The sequence below is a fragment of the Amblyomma mixtum genome, chromosome 2, assembly GCF_055824585.1.
Source record: "Amblyomma mixtum isolate Tamu chromosome 2, ASM5582458v1, whole genome shotgun sequence".
Lineage (NCBI taxonomy): Eukaryota > Metazoa > Arthropoda > Arachnida > Ixodida > Ixodidae > Amblyomma > Amblyomma mixtum.
Window position 1 is genome coordinate 127,529,404 of NC_143013.1, and position 20,617 is coordinate 127,550,020.

Sequence of the window (20,617 nt, forward strand, 5' to 3'; positions counted from 1 at the left end):
GTCCCATCATCTTTACTCCCGCGCTACATATAGCGCGGATACTTGCTTCCCCCTTGCCTTGGAGCTTCAAGAGATACACAATGCAATCGCTTCCCTTCCACTCGTGCCCACTTTAGATACTATTCACATTTACACTCACTTTCTTGCCACCCTTTAGGAGCTTGAGGCTGTCCGGCGCACATTCCAAATTACACAACCTATTCACATACTTTGCAGAAAGTACCCCTGTTCTGTGCGTATACACTGGATTCGCGGCCAAACTCACTATCCGCTTAATATTCATGTGGATACAATGTAACAGCTTGACACATCAGACATCCCTCCACCTTCCCCCCTTCCCCCAGATTCGTTCCTGTCCCAGGTTTCCCAGAAACAAACTTTTTATTAAGCGAACGCGTGCTCTAATTTGTCTGTGTTCATAACCTCTCCCCCGTAGACTCACTCGCGAGGAGGAGGTATCTATGAGCCGCATTCGGGCTGGAGCGGCTCTGACTCCCTCTGTGGGTCATAATTGGCGTGAAAAACGTTTACAAGTGACTGACAGATGTCCCCATTTTGGTGCTGCGCCAGACCTGTGTGACGAAAAACACTTGCTGTGGACTTGCCCTGCTATGCCCTCCGTGAGACGACGCTTCCTAAGGAAGGTAGGCCTGCGATGGGACGTTGCAGGCGATTATCGCAAGTGGACACATGCTCATCGCTTTATCGAGAACTTTTGCCACTTTTAAGTGAGGCTTCTTTACACTCCTTCTAACTTTCTCTCCCTTTCTCATATGCCTGGTGGCAAACATCTGAAATAAAAAAAAACAGATGGCGAGGTTATTACATCAATACGCAGGGTCCGTGGATGATTTCGTGGAGGTGCTCAAGGGTGGTAACAATAATAGTACGCCAGGTTTACTACCCCATTTAAGGGGAAGGGAGAACCCGGGACTAGACGCGTATTTTACGCTGGCGGAAGTGGAATTTGCCATGGGGAAGCTTCGCACCGCGTCAGCGGCCAGACCAGACGGAGTGACGAATAAGGTTCTGAATGAAACACTTGGATTACAAGTCGGTGGAGAGCCATTTCTATGCCACCGACGTGGCGAATAAATGCTGGCGCGGAGAGCTGCCACCTAAGTGGAAACATGCTACAATAACTTTTTATTCGTAAGCCGGGAAAGAAGCTGTGCATTGAGAGTCTACGCCCCATAACGTTGACCTCCTGTGTGGGGAAGCTGATGGATCATGTGGTTCTCAACGGCCTCAGGACTATGTAGACGATGGTGAGCTGCTTCGGGCCACAATCATTGGATTTAGGGCAAACGTTTCAGCAGAAGAGATTATGATACTGCGTAAGAGGGACATTGTGGACCCAGGGTATGATACGGGGACTAAAGCCATTTTGGAAACCCTGAGTAAGGCTTTCGATAATGTGGCCCCCGAGGCCAATTTAAACAACCGTTCGGACATAAACCCAGGAGGCAGGACCTTCTGATAGATTAAATCTTTCCTTAACGGTATAACTGCTGACATTTCGGTGGGAGAAATTAAGTCCGACTCCTTCCCTCTGGCGGGAAGGGAGATAGATGCACAGGGTTCTGTTATGTCGCCGTCCCTGTGTAATCTTGCTTTAATTAGGTTGCCGCCGAGGCTGGAGGAGATTCCGGGACAAAACATATGTTTTACGTGCACGACGTTACGCTATGGGTTACTAGGGGTAGTGATGGTCAGCTGGAAGAGACACCGCAGCTGGCAGTAAATGTTACAGAGGAGCTTTCTGGGGAGGCTGGACTATCTTTCTCACAACCGAAGCCGGGGTTGCTTGCGGTGCCAGACAGACCAAGAGTAATACACAGGTTCTGACGAAATAAAGTTTTTCCTCCGGCTCCTAAGAGGGCAACTGTAAAAAAAATAGCCAAGCAAAATAAACGCACACAAACAGGTGCGCACGAAGACCTTACAGTACCTGTCCTATTAGAATATTTCCTATTAGAATTAGTGTTACCGGTGAACTGGTTGCTAAATAAGTAAACGAATCGTGAACGAAGAAGTGGCGGTGCGCTGGACGACGACGACGTTTACAGTGGGTAGCTGGGCCCTCGGAGTCTGAGCTGAGTGCTGGCCATCTCAGAGCAGCCGCCAATAAGGACTTACCGTAACGGTAGTACCGTAACATCCCCGTAACATCTTTTGGTGGAGGTCGCGGGTTCGAGCCAACATGCCGATGATCCGACGAGCCGATGGGCCGAACCGTCGAGATGACTACCCACCCGGCCCCTCCGTCTGCGCCTGCCACGCCAACTGTCGTCGTAGCCCACTCTCTAGACCCGGGCACATTCTGCGGTACAGATGGAGGGGACGCCGAGGACTGGCTCTCGCTTTATGAGCGTGTTAGCCAGCACAACAGGTGGGACGCCACGTTGATGCTGGCCAATGTGATATTTTATCTTGCCGGCACCGCACGCGTCTGGTTCGAAACCCAGGAAGAATAAATTGCCACTTGGGATGTCTGCAAGCAGAAGCTCCGTGACCTGTTTGGGAAACCAGTTGGCCGTCAGCTTGCTGCCAAAAAAGAACTTGCAGCTCGCGCCCAAACGGCCACTCAATCATATATTACATACATCCAAGACGTCTTGGCACTGTGCTGAAAGGTCGATCCCAACATGACCGAAGACGATAAGGTAGGCCACATTCTTAAAGGCATTGCCGACGATGCCTTCCACCTCCTTCTATGCCAGGACTGCTCTACGGTTGACTCCGTTCTGCAGGTGTCGCGACGCTTCGAGCAGGCCAAGAACCGGCGCATTGCACACCGCTTTGACCGCCTGTCTAACACAGCTGCCAGTTCCTCGTGCGAGGATCTGCCGACGCTGAGGCAGCCTTCACATCCGACAACGTGACTCGCATCGTGCGCCGTGAATTGGAGGCCCTGGCTCCTGTTACGACCAACGCGCCCTTGTCGGACAACACCCTTGCCACAATATCCCTTATTCAAGCTGTCGTCCGCCAGGAGGTCGCCAACTTGGGCATGCCCTCTAGCCATCCCGTCGAACCTCGGAGTGCGAGCCCCGTCTCTCCAGCGGTCGCTACCGCTACGGCCCGCAGCACGTTCGTCCCAAGTTACCCAAGATATCGCAATCCAGATGAGCGGCGTGCCCTTGACGACTGGCCGATCTGCTCCACGTGCTCGCGCGTAGGGGACATCTCTCGCCACTGCCGCAGCCGTTGGTCCGCACCACCCCGACCTTTGCCCTACGTTGACCGCCGTTATGACTATGGACCCGGTCGCTTCACGCCTCGGAATGACCCACCCAGCGCCGAGTCCACACCGCCTCCTCGTAGAACCAGCCGCTCTCCCTGCCCGACCGTACACCGTTCCCGCTCACCACTTCCGCACCGCAGTTACTCACCGTCCTCTGCAGGCCGCATCGCGGGAAACTAGCCAGTGCAGCTCCAGGAGCTGATGCTGCATTGGTGCCCCGACCTGAAAATCCTCTACTGACCCAGCCTTCGCCCTGTAATCTGCTCGATGTCTTTGTGGAGCGTGTTCCTGTTTCTGCCCTCATTGACACTGGTGCCCAAGTCTCGGTTCTTAGCTTATCATTTCGCCGTCGCCTCAAAAAAGTCCAGACCCCTGCCGCTGCGCCCACCGTTCGCGTTGCCGATGGCAGCACTGCTGCCGTCACTGGCCTGTGCACTGCCCGCGTCACTGTTGCCAATCATCACATTCCAGTTTTGTTCACCGTCCTCGAACACTGCCCTCACAATGTGATCCTTGGTCTCGACTTTCTAACTGCTCACTCTGCCCTTATCGACTGCTCCAGCGGCCTTCTACGATTGGACCTGCCTCTCAGGTCTGCCGACACACCCTCAAGCTCCATGCCCCGCCTTCGCTCCACCGAGTACGCTCGCCTGCCCCCCGACTCTGCCGTTTATCTGCCTATGTCACCATTTCCTGCGGTTCCTGATGGGGATTATCTTGCCTGCCCACTTGCCGATGTCGTTCTCTCCCGCAATTTTGTTCTTCCGCACCTCATCGTGAGCGCCACTAAGAATAGCACCTACCTTCCTGTCCTCAACTTCAGCTTGTCACCACAAGTTCTTCCTGCAGACATATCGCTTGCTACTTTGTCTTCTCTCACCGACTGTACCGTCACTGCTCTCTCGCCTGAACCGCCTTCTACTGTCTCTCAAACGCCCGACATCGCGGCCAACGTTCCGCAATCCATTTCTGCGATGATTGCTTCTGACCTGAGCCCCGAGCATGCACAGGATTTTCACAACCTTTTGGCGTCCTACACTGACATTTTTTACTTTCCTTCTGCTCCTCTGGGTCAAACATCGGTAGTGACTCACCGCATTGACACCGGCGATGCAAGACCTATACACCGGAGGCCTTATCGTGTGTCGCTACCAGAGCGCCAGACTATCCAGCGAGAGGTCTACAAGATGTTGGCCAACGATATCATCGAGCCTTCCAACAGCCCTTGGGCATCTCTTGTCGTGCTCGGAAAAAAAAAGATCAAAGTTGGCGGTTTTGCTCGACTGTCGTCACCTCAACAAGGTCACGAAGAAAGACGTCTATCCTCGTCCGCGCATAGATGATGCCTTGACTGTTTACATGGCGCCCGCTACTTTTCTTCCATCGACCTTCGTAGCGGGTATTGGCAAATCTCTGTTGACGCAAGAGACCGCGAGAAAACAGCTTTCGTCACCCCTGATGGCCTTTACCAATTTAAGGTCATGCCCTTCGGCCTTTGTAATGCCCCTGCCACGTTTGAACGGATGATGGACACGTTACTCCGCGGCTTCAAGTGGACACCCTGTCTTTGTTACTTAGATGATGTAATTGTTTTGTCGCCTTCGTTTCAAACCCACCTGCTTCGCTTTTCGTCCACCTTGGCACTATTCCGCCACGCAGGTCTTCAACTCAACTAAAAAAATATATACTTTTGGCCGCCGCGAACCTAAAGTGCTCGCCCATTGTGTGAATGCGAGTGGCATACAACCTGACCCTGGTAAAGCTCGTGCCGTCAGTGCTTTTCCCTGTCCCCGCTCGCCCAGCGATGTCCGCAGTTTCATCGGTCTCTGTTCCTACTTTCGCCGGTTCGTCCCGAACTTCGAAGCCGTCGCTCGCCCTCTCACCAATCTGTTGCAGAAAGTCGCTCCTTTTTCCTGGGGACCAGAGCAGGCTACTGCATTTTCCAACCTTATCGCCGTCCTCACAAACCCTCCTGTATTGGCCCATTTCAACCTGTCTGCCACGACTGAACTTCGCACCGATGCAAGTAGTCACGAAATTGGCGCCATCCTTGCTCAGCGACAACGCGGCCAGCACTGCGTGATTGCGTACGCAAGTCGTCTTCTTTCTTTAGCCGAGAAGAATTACTCCATCAAAGAACGCGAGTGCCTGGCTCTTGTTTGGACCATTGGAAAATTCCGCACATACTTGTTCGGCCGACCATTCACTGTTATAACCGACCACCACGCCCTGTATTGGCTCTGCTCTCTCAAGGACCCTACTAGGCGTCTTGGCCGGTGGGCACTGCGATTGCAAGAATGCACCTTTTCCGTGGTTCACAAGTCCGGTCGCCTCCATCAAGATGCAGACTGCCTGTCAGGCTATCCCGTCGATCCTCCTTCTACACACTGTGAATCGGATGCCTGTGTCCTCTCCATCTCCGACCTCTCCCACATTGCCGACGAACAGCGCTTGGATCCCACCCTCACCTCTCTCATCGACCGCCTCAGCACCGACCGGCGCGACACTTCTCTGGCCCGGTTTTTGCTGGACGGGAACGCGCTATACCGCCGCAACATGAGACCTGATGGCGCTGAGCACTTGCTAGTTGTTCCCCGATACCTACGCTCCACTATCCTCGAACAACTGCATGACGCACCTACGGCTGGTCATCTTGGTGTCTCCCGTACGTACGACCGCGTGCGCCGGCGTTTCTTCTGGCCTGGTCTGCAACGCTCCGTTCAACGCTAAGTGGCCGCTTGCGACCTTTGTCGACGCCGAAAGAAGCCCGCTGTCCTGCCGTCTGGACACCTGCAGCCGATTCCCATCCCGACCGACCCGTTTTTTCGTGTTGGGCTTGATTTATTTGGGCCCTTCCCGGAGTCCTCCTCGGGGAACAATTCGATTGCCGTCGCCACCGATTATGCCACGCTGTACGTGATCACTCGCGCCATTCCAACCAGCTGCGCCACTGACGTCGCTGACCTCCTTCTGCACGACGTCGTATTACACCATGGCGCTCCCTCTCAACTCCTTACCGACCGTGGCAGCTGCTTCCTCTCCCGAGTTGTTGACGAAATCCTTCGTTTGTGCTCCGTTCGTCTCAAGTTCACCACGGCTTATCATCCTCAGACGAACGGCCTAACGGAGCGTCTCAACCGCACGCTGACAGATATGCTCGCCATGTACGTATCCGACGACCACCGGGGCTGCGACATCAGCTTGCCTTTTGTCACCTTCGCGTACAACTCTTCGCGCCATGATACCGCTGGTTACTCGCCCTTCTATCTTCTCTTTAGACGAGACACCTTACCGCCCTTCGACACTCTGCTGCCCACAGCCGGCCCTGTCACTACATATGCGCGTGACGCTATCGCCCGAGCAGACGCCGCCCGCCAGGTTGCTCGTCACAAGCTCTCCACCTCCCAAGAGGCTCAAAACACCGCTACGATGGCCTGCACCGTGATGTGCGCTACCCTGCCGGATCTCTCATCTCGCTGTGGCTCTCATCCCGTCGTGTGGCGTTATGTGAAAAACTTCTGCCGCGCTACACAGGTCTTTATCGTGTATTACGGGCAGTGACCGACGTAACATACGAAATCACGCCGCTGCACCCAAAGTCCACGTCCGCTCCACTGACATCCGAAGTCGTTCATGTGGCTCGCCTCAAGCCCTATCACCCACCCTCGACATCGCACGCCTAACACGCACCGGGACGTTGCCTTCAGCCGAGGGGGATAGTGTTACCATTGAACTGGTTACTAAATAAGTGAACGAATCGTGAATGAAGTGGCGGTGCGCTGGACGACGACGACGTTGACAGTGGGTAGCTGGGCCCTCGGAGTCTGAGCTGAGTGCTGGCCATCTCAGAGCAGCCACCAATACAGACTTACCGTAACGGTAGTACCGTAACTTCCCCGTAACAATATGCTTTTCCATGTAGAGGCGTTCAGTGAGTTAGAAGACTTATGATTAGTGGTCTTAGTATATACAAATACCCCTGATTCCTGCAAAAATTGCTATCAGTTTGATTGACAATAGGCCTTCTTGACATGAGTGACCTCATTTTTTATGAACTGGTAACAATGAGTGCACTCCCTTAAATGGTGATTATACAGAAAAGTCACGGAAAGTAAGGCTCGAAGAATGGACTTAATTTTTGGCAGCTTACAATTCTCGATGCTGTAATGCGTAGTGCGTAAGGTAACAATTTGGCCGAATTCATTTTCACTGTGCTGAAAATGTTAGTCTTCAATTTCTCTAGATGTTCATGTCTTTGGCTTCATGCATCCAGAACAGTGCTAGATATTTAGCACTCATTATTGTTTTTTTTTTCGCTTTGTAGGAGAATACCTATCTGGTGGAGGAGCTGGGTACGGTTCTCGACCTGCGTACGTCTACGAGGTAAAAACGGACCTTCACTTCAGCGTCGTCTACTTCTACCGATTGCGCTCTCTTTCTCTTCTACCTCTAATCCACGTGTCACTATGAAGAACTAAGCCTTAATGCCGCAGGGGTTTCCTTATTTGAGACGAAGGATGAGAATCCGTATGACTACATGCTATGATATGTATCCTTCTCTTCTGGCTAGAGGGGCATATCTACTTTTTATGGCCTATCACTCATTTCACCACTCGTAAACGATAAACCTTAAGAAAAGGTTGCCATCAGTTTTGAAGACGGCTACCATGACAGATAACAATATGGCAGTTTACATTTTATTTTAGTTACCAACCAAGCGTTATAATTGCCAAAGTTTTCGGACAGTGTTCCTTTTAGAGAGCTCTGAATTATTCCCCATCCCGACGTAAGCTATAGGACTGAAGGATATATCTAGCTTTGAAGCAATTTTCCACGGTGAGAAATTGTTGATTGCGCTACGGATTACCTGCAGAAGATCCCATCTGTATTCGATGAAAGCCCCCAGAGTTCTACAGGTGCAGTGAAGCTGCCCTGTTCTTGTGTACATTAATCATGTGGGGTTGACTGCCGTCCGGCACTGCTCCCTGTTCCTGGCAAAATACTATAATCTCATGATGATGCAAGTTTCCCTTCGCTTCAGCCATTGATACTCAGCGACCTTCGACGTTAAGCAATTCGATATTCAATTTGTACGATATTAACGTGTTAAGCTGCTAATATAGGGAAGTTGCAATTTTCACGCTGAATTTAGGTTCTCTCTGTCTTATCCAACGCGCATATCCTTAGAAACTACTGAGCCTCTCACGCACTGCACTTTCATATATTGCAGAAGTCCACCTTTCATCGACATCACTTAGAAAGGTGATGTGTGTGTGGAATAGTGTAAGTTAGTGTTTTCATGCTTGCTTTTAAAAGTTTGTCCTGCGCTCACACCGATTAAATTAGACAGCCATAGAAAAGCAATGTTGAGCGTTCTTGGCAATTGTTTTGAAGCAACTCTGAGGTATCTTAAGATACTGTTATGAAGATATTGATTGGTATGGCCGGTTATTTTGATACCTAGCTAAATTTTCTTTCAAATTTTTTTTTCTATGCTCACACAAACCAGTTACGCTGCCTTAGAAAGTCAATAAGGCGCTTTCATAAAAATGAATAACCGAAAAATACAGGTGCACTGAGGAAAGATTTACCGATATATTGATAGCTATTGTTCGGTCCTGCGCTATGCAAGAACAACCGTAGACATAAATAACCTCCCGTTGAAAACATCCGCTTTTCCACAGCTACTGAAGCATGTTCGCGATAAAATACAGCTCGTAAGGATAGCAGTAAATGTTGCGGTTGTGTGTTGCAGAGAACAAAGAAGCAGAAGTGAATTTTAGTCAACAGTTGCCAAACTTTTCATCGTATTAAAAGCCACCGCTAACAAACACAGACCGAGGACGGGACGACACAAACGACACAAATCAGAACCTTCAGTTGGCGTCCTCTCGTTTTCTGTCTGTGTTTGTTAGCGTTGGATTTTAATACGATAGATCACCACCAGCTCGCTCAATCCTTAGTTCTGCAGCCAAATTTTTTCCACGCTTAACGTGCTTCACGTTTCAACAAACTTGAGTCGGATTTCAACGAAACAGTTTCATACTTGTTTCTTTAACATTTGTTGGTTAATTTTAGCCAGAATGCAGGCTTACTTGTTTATATTTACTAGACTAGACGACCTTCGATTTTCACAATAACTGTACGAAATCGGACCGCTGTGGTGGCGATCGCGAATGATAGGTTTAAGGTTCATTGGGGTTTAACGTCCCAAAGCAACTCGGGATGTGAGGGACGCCGTAGTGAAGGGCTCCCGAAATTACGACCACCTGGGGTTATTTAACGGGCACTGACATCGCACAGTGCAGGGGCCTCTAGAATTTCGCTTGAAACGAAATTCGACCGGTGTGGCCGGTATCGAACAAGCGTTTTTCGATCAGCAGTCCAGCGCCGTAACCAATGCGCCACAGCAGCGGGCCATCACGCGTGATAGCTGTAATCATGCTGTTGACATATCGCTTTATAGATGGCGCAACCCTTCTTGTATCTGCATTGATCTTTACACAAACGGCGGCGAAAAGTAATCGCAGTTTTGACCTGTGGTATACCGTGGCCACTTGTTGTTATCAACGTAACCGCGTTTAATTTTTTTTGTTAGCAAACATTCTTGCCCCTATCGTTGCCACCATGAAAGAATATTACTCGATGTATATATGTAGTGTTTCAGTGCATTCCGGCTGTGGGTATCTTTTCTAGGGAAACAAAATATTAACACAACACTCGTGTCGCAAGAAGCCGTAGCCGGCGTTGTTGGCAGTGTAGCTCGAGAACTTCCATATGAAAAAACGTGCAAATACGGGGAATCTAACCCAGGTCTTCCATGCTACGAGATGAGCACACACAGAACACGCTATGAATGCTGTTTTTGTTTCTTCATTGCCTGTTTTCACAGTTTAGATTAAGTCGCAAACATATGTTCTGCGTGCACTCTCAGATATCAGAAGCGGACATTTGTTTGACTCATGTGAGAAAATCAGAACCGTTACCCCTTCCAATTGATAACTTCATCGCTAAAACATAGCTTCTTGCCTACTTCATGTAGCTTAAATACGTTTCTTTGAAGAAATCTCGGACACACCGCACATCGTCATCGCAGTGTGGTACAGGCATCCTGCTTCGCCAAATACTCTGCAGGCCTAGAAAGAAGAATACATCGTATTTATGAAGATTCGGCTGAACGTCACGGACTCGCATCCCATACAGCGACGCGAAGAAGACTCGATGGTTCGAACTGAATATAAGTGGACATACCGAATGAGTTGTGGTCTTTTACTTCATGAGGTGTCGTTGTGAACTGACGCGTACATGCATAACTATGAGTATGCGAATTTTGAAATGGGACCCGATAACAATCGCGTTCTACTCTATTATGCATTTCAACTGGCTGCCATGAGCTGAGGCAAAAGCAGTGCCATCTATACTGTATAAATGAAAGTAAATGCGGATAGCTTGCGCTGATGTACGAAAGGTGATGTTATGACAGTGTGCGGTTTGAGTTTGGGTTTATGGAATTCTACATTCCAAAGTTACTCTCGCTACGACGGAGGCCGTAGTGGAGGGCTTCAGTAATTTCAGTGACTTGGAGTTCTTTAACGGGCACTGACACCACACAGGGATTGTAGATTTGAATTTGCAGGACCGGGAGACGAAACCTTTGAAGATGTCAACTGGTCCGACCGTGGAGCTCAGTGATAACACGACAGTTTCGCCCCTGCGGGCCCTTCACGGAATCTTCGGGCGTCAGACGGGCAGGCTGCGCCGACCGGAGCTGTATGCGTCATGTTTTGTGCAGGTGTGAACCATTGCTATATCCAGGAACCCGTACCGTCCGACGGCCTGTGGTATACGCGTCTGCGTGCTGTTGTGGTCAACGATCGCGACGTCAATGGAGACGCAGACCTCCATTACGGCTTCTCTTTCTGTCTTTTCTCTTTCACTGCAAACTTCCTCCCTCCCCTCAAGGCGTGGTCGAGGTGTCCACCTATGTGTGAGGCAGTTACTACGCATTTCCTTTCATCTAAAATCATAACCATAACGCAGACGCACAATGGCCATTTCAGAGAGCAGTGTCACTTCAGGCCATTCAGACTTCAGGTCACTTCAGGCGGTGGATGGGCTGTTTTGGAAGGCCTCCTAGAGGCTCCCAGTGATTTGTCCAACGGGCAAGGCGCTGCGTTAAACGGGCAATGGCGCTCCGTGGACTCCGTGTCAGCTCTCCAACATGCTGCTCCTTCCACTCGTCAGGGCGGAAATTAAGCGCCATAAAATTCTCTTGGAGAGGCAAACATTAAATCAACCCTCAGAGAAGCTCCATCTGCCTAATTTATGACATTCACCGATGGAATATTAAACAGGAGGTTTCATCCGGATAGTAGGGGAAGGTACTCAATAATGAAACCAATGATTTAAGTGCAAGTTAGAGGAGTTTCGTAGCATATTTATAAGAATGGCATCACTCATATCATTTAGGAGATATATTCTAAAAATGTATTCAAGGAAGACTGCCTAAATTTATAGACGCAGCAATATCAGCAAGATAATAAAAGACCGAATGGTTTTGAGGTAGCACTATGGGACCACAACTTGTTTCTGCATGTCAAATTAAGCGTTCTAAATGCAATGCCGCATAAAAACCCACCTCTGCAATATCAGCAACATCATGGTGCACCTTGTGTGGCCCTCTCGCGGCTTCTGTAGCTACGAGAGTCGCACACAATATGGCTCCAGCCATAACAGCAGCTCGCAGGGTGTGCATCCTGTACTCTTTTTTGAAGAAGGCAGCAGGGGACAACTTATCCCGGGCCTATTTATACCCGCACATGTCCTATGCAGTAACAGGTACTGATACTGTAACATTTCTACTACGAGCAGTAGGCCGTTTTCAAATTGAGTAACGTATATTACATGCCAGAGAGTACCGTGCGTACTGCCGCATGAAAAGAAATGTTGCGCCTGAAATTGACACGGCTTTCTGTTCGGTTGCATTCGTGGTGCATTGATTTGAGTTTAAAAACTTAGTCTATCTCGACCGGTACAGTATATGGAAATGTCAAATGGAAGTTCAGGAAAGTCACAGCACATCGGAGTCATAATTTCTTGAGTAACGTTTGTTGCTGGGATAGTTGGGTATGCATGCTACACTGTATCGCCATCCTGTGTCGTCTCGTGTGTTTTGTATTTTGCAGTGCCTTATTTCTTGAAGTGTACCATAATTCGTTTTCGGATTCTTAATAAAGCGTGCTAAATACCAGAGAATAATCGTTAGCCTCCTCTGCCATTTCACCAACATCACATTACAGATTGCGTGCCCCCCCCCCCCCTGCTTCTGTAACTACAAGACTAACGCATGGCATGGCTGCAACCACAGCAAAAGTGGCAGGAAGTGCATCCTCTACCCTTTCTTGAAGCGGGCAGCAAGGGACTACTTTGTGCGCGTCCAATTGTACTAGAACACGTGCCCCACTGGAACAGGCCCTGATAGCTTGAAATCTCTATCCTTAGTCATCTCCGCTTATTAAATTAAGTAGAGCATATGACATGCCAGAGAGAAGCGTACATATTTAGGATCCGCAAAAGAAAATACGCCTGGAGTTCACATTTATTTTTGTTCGGCTGCATTCACCCTGCATTGGTTGCAGAAAAAAAAAATTACAGTCTATCTTCTCCGTGAGGGTAGATGCAAGCGTAAAATGCAGTGCAGGAATAGGACAGCGCATTCGAGGTATAATTTTCTTTCACATACGAGGCAACATTCATAAGCGTCTTCTGCCGTATCAGCAATATCCCGTAGCAGCTTGTACGGCTCTCACTTCATTTCTTAAGCCGTCACAAGAATCTGCAGCATGGCTGCAATCATAATCCCCAGGAGAACACATCCTGCACCCATTTTCACACATGTTAAACGAGAAAATTTTCCTCGGCCCCTTTATACCCACACCCAGCGCGACCAAGTTCCAGAAAGTTGCATTTCTTTTACGAGCAGCGTATTGTTTTAGAAATGACAGTAAGGTGAGATAACTCTTGGAAGCTGCTAAGCCACAAAAAAAAAAATAGCGCCTGCAATGACGCAACGTTCTGCTTGGTTGCATTCGTCATATTAGATTTGAGAAAATATATAGCAGTCAGTCTTGGCGTCGTGTGCAGGCGCAAGTGTAAATAGCGTTCCAAAAGGCGAAGGGCACTTACCTAAGGGACACTTAAGCTCCGCCCTAAGGGCAGCTTAAGCTGAAGAATTTTGTTCTGGCGCTGGTGGAACGGTCTCGTTGCCCCGCTTCTGCTCCTTACTCTGCAAGCAAGCGCGTCTGCCGCGGCATGTGCGCCGGTTGTCCTCTGGTTCGGGGCGCTACACAGGGGCGTGGGCCAATGGCTGAGACAGCTTTTCGTTTAGCGTTAATGTCGACAGGTGGTGCTTTGATGTGATTATATTTGCAAAGAGGACAAAATTGCGCATCCGCGAGAGAAGAGAAGTGGAGCGAGAGAACAGAGTGCAAGCAAGCGCTAGACTCTCGTATTGCAAAATGTCGCCTGATGAATGCATTGGCGGTCCACCATTGTCGATGCTTCCCTTTGTTTTATTCTGTGTTGGAGGCACGTATAAAAACCGCGCGGATAAGTGCGAACTTTTGAGGATACAGTACGCAGTAAACTCACTGCATATACGTAAGTTACCTGAGAGAGACGTAATGGAAAGAAAAACCTTCAGATGCAAAACAAGAAGTGATTAGTTCAAGAGGAGACGAACAATATATCATGTGATGACCAGCCTGCAAGAAAAAAAAGAAAAAAAACCAAAAATGTGGGATGAAGAATGTATAATTTACCCCAAAACATTTGAAGTAGGTTATTAGGTAGATTGCAAAACCGATGGTAATCGATGAAACTGACTAGCCTGGATGAAAAGTGATTCTCATTACAAAATTTCTTGGTAAGAATAAATATCTATATGCAGTCATGCTTTGGTGAGTGCAGTTTTGCGCGATTTGAAGGTAGTCCCTTCGTGCTGACTTAAATGGGCCAAGAAGAATATTGTGCCTTCAAGGCCACTTTGGCCACCGCAAACCTTAGGTGCAGGACAGGATTTCTTCTTCTACTGAACACCAGGTGCACCTTGCCGTTTTCTTGCGCAAATGAACTACGTTAGAGCGTTCTAGTCCGAGTAGGATAAGCATATGAACTGAAAGCTTTCAAATCGCGTTAGGCAGTTCATTCACCTTTGAAGTGAGCAAGTTTGGAATGTGTAAAAATGTAAGCAGCAACTTTAAAAGAGGAATGATCTGAGCTGGTTATTAGGATGATAGAATTTATGAAAAGGACAGATAACAATGTTCTTTCGACAATACCACCACTTCACAGACGTCCGCAATGACTAAGTACACAGGAAATCTGATTCAGAGTAGTGGAAGTTTGCGGGCAGGAATGGTGCCGCAGTGAGTCACGTTATCGCAAGAGGGCAATAATGCTTGGAGGGTCCAACCAAATCCTGAAGTTTGCAATTTCACAAGTGCAACTTTTATTCTGCCTTTCACAATGTCGCATTTATAGCCAGATGCAGGACTTGAAGATCCGGTGTAGAAATACCGCAAATGTTGAGTCACAGTCAGTCTGGCGCTCGGAGGACTTCACTGTTCAGGTAATAAACTTGGGGGTAGCATATAGTGTTGACGCCCAGCACTACTACAGAAGTGGGCTGTTGGGTGGGCTCCCCCGAAGGAGAGCACAAACTGCTTCAATCTTTTTCTTTTCTCCAGTCCCTACGAGAAAAGCTGATATCAGAGCACCCGTGACATGTAGATCGATATTAAACTCCTATGGCACCCACCATACCGAGGAGTTCAGTAGCCACCAGACGAGATTATGCGTGATGTTCGAGCCTTTAGTGTCTGCATGTAATTGCATGTCTTCTTTCTTTCTAGGAGAGTTTGACAAGCGAGGAGGTCACATACGTATTGTCGCTGTGAGATTTAGAAGCTATGCATATCAAAGTCAGGCAAAGTCACCTGTCAAGCAAATAAAGGGCCTGCACAGCTGGGCCGGGAGACCTTCTATACGCAGGTGACATCTGCATTTAACATTCTGTGGCTTTTCTCGCTGCGCTACGCTTGTCTTGTCGAAGTCATGGTTGTGGGACAGATGACTGTCATAATTCCACAAGAAGCACTGGTTAGTCTGACTAACATTAACTTGAATGAAGGGTTGTGGTCATCTGGAACTCTCATAGCCGCTTTTCTGCCCCTCGGCAGTGTATGTTCAGCAACATGCATTTCAAACGACCTATGAAGAAAACTAAATGACCTCATGTTCTTGTTCACACTGTGGCGATCGACGCGCAGAATTTTGCGTTTGTATGCGCTAAAGGGCCATAGTAGCATGGCTTACGACGATTGCAAAAGCGAAAGCTCATCTCTGATTAAAGGGCTCTGAGTAGAAGCTCAAGCAGCATGCAGATGTCCTTAGTACGGACTAACTGAAACTTCATCAGAATGTACATTCGAACCTTGACTTCTTCAAAGAGCTTGCGCAGTTGATGAACATGAGTCGATCATAGTGCCTACTGAGTGGTGGTCTTGAACGATCGCCGGCTCATCTCCGAATAAATCCTGGTGTTAATAGAGGCTGTCCATGTCGGGGTTCGTATATGGTTAGAGTTCTGTTACAACTAAATGCTCTAGCAACGTTCAAGATAGTATTCAGTAACTGAACATGTTCCGTGTTGAGCTCATCGGTGCCATCAATGGTCCGCTTGAAATGGGTTCAAAGCTTTCGCACACGGCCAGGACCTCGAATTTAAGTTCAGGAGGTCGAGTTGGAAGAGCTTGCGCTTAGGTTGGCCTTCGTGAGCACGTTCATTTCACAAAGGTGTCTATGCAGGGCGGACTTTCCCCACCTAGAAGCGAAGTATTCGCACCCTTTTGATGAACTTGTCGGTGTAAGTGTTAGTCTCAAGTCTTGACAACCAATCGGTCCCCTGATTTATCGAACACCTTTCCGTCATCTTTTATTACCTGTAGCAACAATTCTTTGATTCATTAGACCGTGAAGTTGAGTTCGGGACCACCGAGTTATTGAAAACTTTTCTCTAGTTCCGCATCGGCCAAGGTGACGTCAGAATGATAGGGGAAGCTCTCGCACCGTCGTAGCTTTCGCTGGATGTTTAAGGTAAGACACCTCTCAGCCTAGCAGTGGAGCTCGATGGGTCGGTATGGATGGTATCGAGTTTTCGGGCCCGGGTATCAGCACTATATCTTGGAACTCATGATCCGTCTGTTGCATGTGCTGGACACCTGAAAACTATGAGAGATAGTGTCTCAGTGCAAACAGATATGTTCTTAAATGGTACATGGGAAGAAGTGTAAGGTGCGGGTCTCAGATAGTTGCTAAAGCATGACTGAAACAAAGCGCGTTGAAAACACGAACGTGGGAAGCGCCTGTCTGTACTCGGCACTCACCAGAATGTTTACGGCGCAGTTTCTGTCAAGGAGGAATCGCTGCATGAGAGGCGTAGAAACATGCGAATATTGGATGATCCGGATGTCCTGTAAAGGTATTCCAATACGTAACTTGCGATTAGCTTTACATGTTATGGGGAAACTATCATTTTTGAGCAAGGACTCCTTATATATCAGCGCAAGGTATTTGTAAATTTAGCGGAGTTAATCAGACAGGATTTATTGAAATTTTATGAAGAAAGCGGTTGGCAGTTTAAACTTCTGCTTCTGCACTTACGCCAGTTTGCCTGCATGTCGCCAGGAAAGACTCAAGGGGCGCTATTCTGTAGTCAATCCTGAATAATATATGATAAGATGCAAAATATATTTCAGCGGTAAACTGTGCAGTTGTAAAAGTGACGAAATAAGGAGTCACAACCATCAGTAGGCAAGTCTTTAATGCAGATGATTAGTAATGGCGCGAAACCAGACCATTGGAGAGACCTGATTGGATGGAAAACAATGAGAAAGTACATCATGTCGTGATGCTGGGACGATGTACTGAAGGCGGGCGGGCAGAAATACAGCAATTCTATTATGCCCTAAAAGAGCATTGATTGATGCATCCATGTTTCAGTGTAAGAAAGTGAGGAAATGCCTTGAAACAGTTTGTAAAAAGTGTAAATATTAAAATCAGCCCTAATACAGTAAGAACTGTTGAAGTATATAAAGAAGAACGAAAAAATAACGTATCCATTTGACCTCTTCTGGAAGCCGGAACTGAAGTCAGTGACACTGCAGGCCAAGCTGAGTGTTTCAACGCATATTTTGCCTCAATATTTTGTAACAAAGCGAAAACCAGCAGCGGTTCCGCCACGCGTTCCGCAACTGCAGCTTCACTCACCGAAAATAGTTTTTTTTAACTTGAGTGGCATAGCCGTGCTAGTGGACAGCTTGAGCACTGCTATGGCTTCCGGCCTTGACGGTTTGCCAAATGCCCTTCTTCGGTCATGCTCACGCTCAGTTAGTCCATAGAGTTTCTACATAAGCCTGATCTGAAGCACCAACTTCATAAGAGCAGGATGAGCAAATAATCCTACAAATATTTGAGCCAAAGCATGGATGAGCTCTCCATGCTCCAGCCTCCAGATAACGCATGACAGGTAACAACAGCAAAGGGTTAGTGCTAATCGCATATGGTACCTCATGTGAAAGTGCGTTTCACATCACAAGCCTCTTCGAAATCTGCGTTCTGAGAGAGGAAAAAAGCAGTGAGAGTTGAGGAAGCAAAATATGTTTTTGTAGATGATCTGTTCTACGATTTTGCGAAAGTCTGTGCCAAGAAAGTAAGCACAAAAATTCTACATGAATTACCCCGCTATTCCACATAAGCTTCCGTTTCATATTGTCAACAGTAAATGAAGTTCAAACGTTATTGTTTCAACTATGGACGAGATATCTGAAGAGAGGAACAGGGATGGCGGCACTGCATGAAATACCGGTCGCTATGAAATCTGCAGTGAAAGAGGTTTTAGTTCCATGTGTTAAGAGGAATGATAAGATTGCACTAAATATGGTAGGACCCTCATCCATCTTGAGGACTTTGCCTGATTCAACTATAATGGCTATCTTGGGCGTATGGTGGTGGTTTTGACCGGACAGGATTTTCTTTATTTACCGGTGCGCATACCAGGCGGGCCCCGGTGAAAGATGGATAGGAGCAGCGACGCTGGCACGCAGTGATGGCACGCGATTTTTCTACACGACGACCACTCCGCGTCTAGTATTGGGTGTTGCGCTGTACTCTCTCTCTTTGCTGTCCCTCGCTCGCCGAAGTGGCTTTGAGCACGCGTTCCTCATTTCGCTGTCCTAATTGCAGAAATACGCAACTCGACATGCCAATCTTCCACACTGCGCCTAAACGACAAGTTATGGCGACGAGTGGTTCAGCACACCCTTGCTATGCCCCAGGGCAGCTCTACTTAGCAGAGGAGAGCGGCAGCGCATGCTACTACACATGCTCGCGCTTGTAGATTAGCGTGTAGAAAGCATCCTGCATCGCGGACACCTCGAGACCGTCAAGAACACTGGTCCGTGCCATTTGCTATCGGCCCTTTTTTGAGTGATTTCTCCTGCTTTATTCTACCGATGTATCCGCCTATAGCGCCTATGAATCGCTTAAAACTGAATATGAAGAAGACTTTCGTACTGTCTCTAACTAGGAAACACGACACAGTTGCGTTTGATTATACACTTCTGGCAGGTCAAATTTCTCGTGTGGCTCATGTACGAGACCTTGGTGTTGTTGTTGATTCAAAGCTTGATTTTAGATTGCATGTAAATTCAATTGTGTTACGCGCATTGAGGTATATTGGTCTTATCTCTAGACTAAGAAAAAAATTTCGACGGCGCGAATGTTTACACACTCTATACTGTGCCCTTGTGAGACCGCGTCTTGAGTTCGCGTCAGGTGCCTGCAATAGCGTATCTGTCGCCTATTGCACGAAAATTGGAAATGTCCAGCGTAATTTCATATGCATCTATTATGATAGATATATTGGTCGCCGTCCTTTCTACGACTATGATTCTCTCTTGGCAGACCTCAATATGTGTATCCTTGGCGACAGGCGAGGCGTACGTGACATGCAGTTTCTGCAAACAGTCGTGCACGGTGTCATTAACTGTGGGAACTTACTGATGTCGCTGGATTTTCGTGTGCCGCATGCAAAAGCCGCAAAATGTTTTGACACATTTTATCCCGATTTGCACGCCATCTGCCCAATGACTCGTTTACAGATCTTGTACAACAAAACGTTTATTGACACGGACATATTTGCCTAATTGTTGTTTTCATGCCTGGTTTTCAATGTTTTTAAGTGTTCATTCTGATGTATCTGACCTAGTGTGCGCTCGTTTAGGCCACTTGGCTGTTGAAGCACACTCAAATAAACATATCTATCTATATCTATCTATCTATAGCGCGCCAAGACGAAAACCGCGCGCCGCCCTTCAGGCGCGCCACCAAGCTTTTTCCTTTGCATCAAAATCGAGACTCTCTTAACAAGGGAGTCCGCGCTCTTTTTTATCTTATTGCGTGAGCAGATCGGAGTGGAAAGTGATATGGCTGATCATAGAAATACATGTGAGATTATCTTGCCGGGTGATTGTTGATAGTGGTGAGATGAGCAAAACATACCCATTAACGCTGCCGAACGGTGAAGGCAACCTACAAGCGCATTAATAAACTACGGCACCTGTGAATTGCCGCGAGATCTGATATGAGGAATGAAATTTGTAGCTGATATGTGAACAAGTCAATTTTCTTCATTACTTCGGAAATGAAAACCTTACGCAAGGGCTTGAAAAAAGCATTAACACCACTACTTGTATGTCACAATTTCGTTTATCGTAGAGAGGCTTGCGTTAATGTAGGTTTGGCGCCGTGTTAGTGCCAGCACACGATTAGCTTCAATAACTTTGAAGGCGATAATTTCTAGCAATGGCCTGAATAATTCGTTAATAAGGGATCTAAAAGGTTTAGAGAGTTTCGTATCACACGGTTAGTTGTCAGTATAACCAGTGGAAAGATAAAAACTGGCTGCGAATCGAATCACCTGCGCCATTATATACAGAGCGAACGCTCTATTAAACATGGTTAGACACCGTCTAGCTTTGGTTCATATCTACTATTTCAAGTCTTCAGCCAGGGCAAATTATTCCAGCGAGAGCAAATCACGTGATGCATCAAGTACCGCAAGTGCAAAAGCGAGCGACCAGTGCGGCGGTCGGCGCAGCGGAGGACGTGACGGAAAAGCGCAAGAGCGAATGACATGACCCCTCACGTGCCGCAATTGCGAGGAGGAGTGCCCGAGCAGGACGCAGCGCAGCGGCCGACGTGACCGCTAAGCGCGCAGCTGTGGCGTCGGCGAGTCACATGGCATGATAT

At 48.0% G+C, this 20,617-nt stretch overlaps 1 protein-coding gene across 1 annotated transcript in view; it reads right to left on the reverse strand.

The window, feature by feature from the left end:
- The window catches only part of LOC149360833 (uncharacterized), a 40,866-nt gene extending 28,864 nt beyond the window's left edge, over nt 1-12,002 (reverse strand). Inside the window, exon 1 of the mRNA XM_089567941.1 lies at nt 11,886-12,002. Coding sequence (XP_089424067.1) covers nt 11,886-12,002 — 117 coding nt within the window. The remainder of the gene's footprint in view (nt 1-11,885) is intronic.
- Nucleotides 12,003-20,617: the final 8,615 nt, after the last annotated feature.